Source organism: Geospiza fortis, unplaced genomic scaffold, assembly GCF_000277835.1.
Source record: "Geospiza fortis unplaced genomic scaffold, GeoFor_1.0 scaffold97, whole genome shotgun sequence".
Taxonomy (NCBI): Eukaryota; Metazoa; Chordata; class Aves; order Passeriformes; family Thraupidae; genus Geospiza; species Geospiza fortis.
The window spans coordinates 295,320-295,910 of NW_005054343.1; the positions used below are offsets into that span (position 1 = coordinate 295,320).

At 54.0% G+C, this 591-nt stretch overlaps 1 protein-coding gene across 1 annotated transcript in view; it reads right to left on the reverse strand.

Moving 5' to 3' along the window:
- The window catches only part of IRX3 (iroquois homeobox 3), a 6,634-nt gene that overhangs the window by 1,244 nt on the left and 4,799 nt on the right, over positions 1-591 (reverse strand). The window contains exon 4 of the mRNA XM_031058384.1: positions 255-321. Within this exon, the coding sequence (XP_030914244.1) occupies positions 255-321 (67 nt within the window). The remainder of the gene's footprint in view (positions 1-254; positions 322-591) is intronic.

A 591-nucleotide genomic window follows, 5' to 3' on the forward strand; every position in this document is an offset into this window, starting at 1 on the left:
CGCCCCGCGCCGGGGCTCCGCGGCCGCGCAGCCCCAACGCCCCCGAGCGCAGATCGGCCTGCCCGCGGGAATCGCTCCCGGGGCCCACAACGGAGAACAGCAAAGAAAATATATAAATAGAATAACCCACCACGCGCGCAGAGGAAGAACAAGAAACCGCCCTGGAAAGGGAACCTAAAGAAGCGGAGAAAATAAGCTAACCATTTACAACTGCCTCCATACATCCCAAGGAGACGGAGGGAGCCATCTCTTACCGCCTCTGCACTGGCTGGAAAGCTGTCTTTAGTAACTTTTTCTCTACTTCCAAGGCACTAGATCGATCTAAAAAGAGAAGGGAGGGGGGGAAAAAAAGCGTTCCTTTATAGCCCCTGTTTTATTCCTCCCATCCCTGAATTAAGCCTCGAGATTTAAGCTCTTTTCTCAGCGAGCTGCAAATACGACACAACGACTGCTCTGCTTGCAGAGGTGACCGTCAGACAAAACACAGTGACCCCGGAGCGAGCCTGACTTGGCGGCCGGGTCCTTCCCGCAAAAGCGACAACAGCAGCAACAAAAATTATCTCCGCTGGAGGAAGGTAATTCTCGGGGATC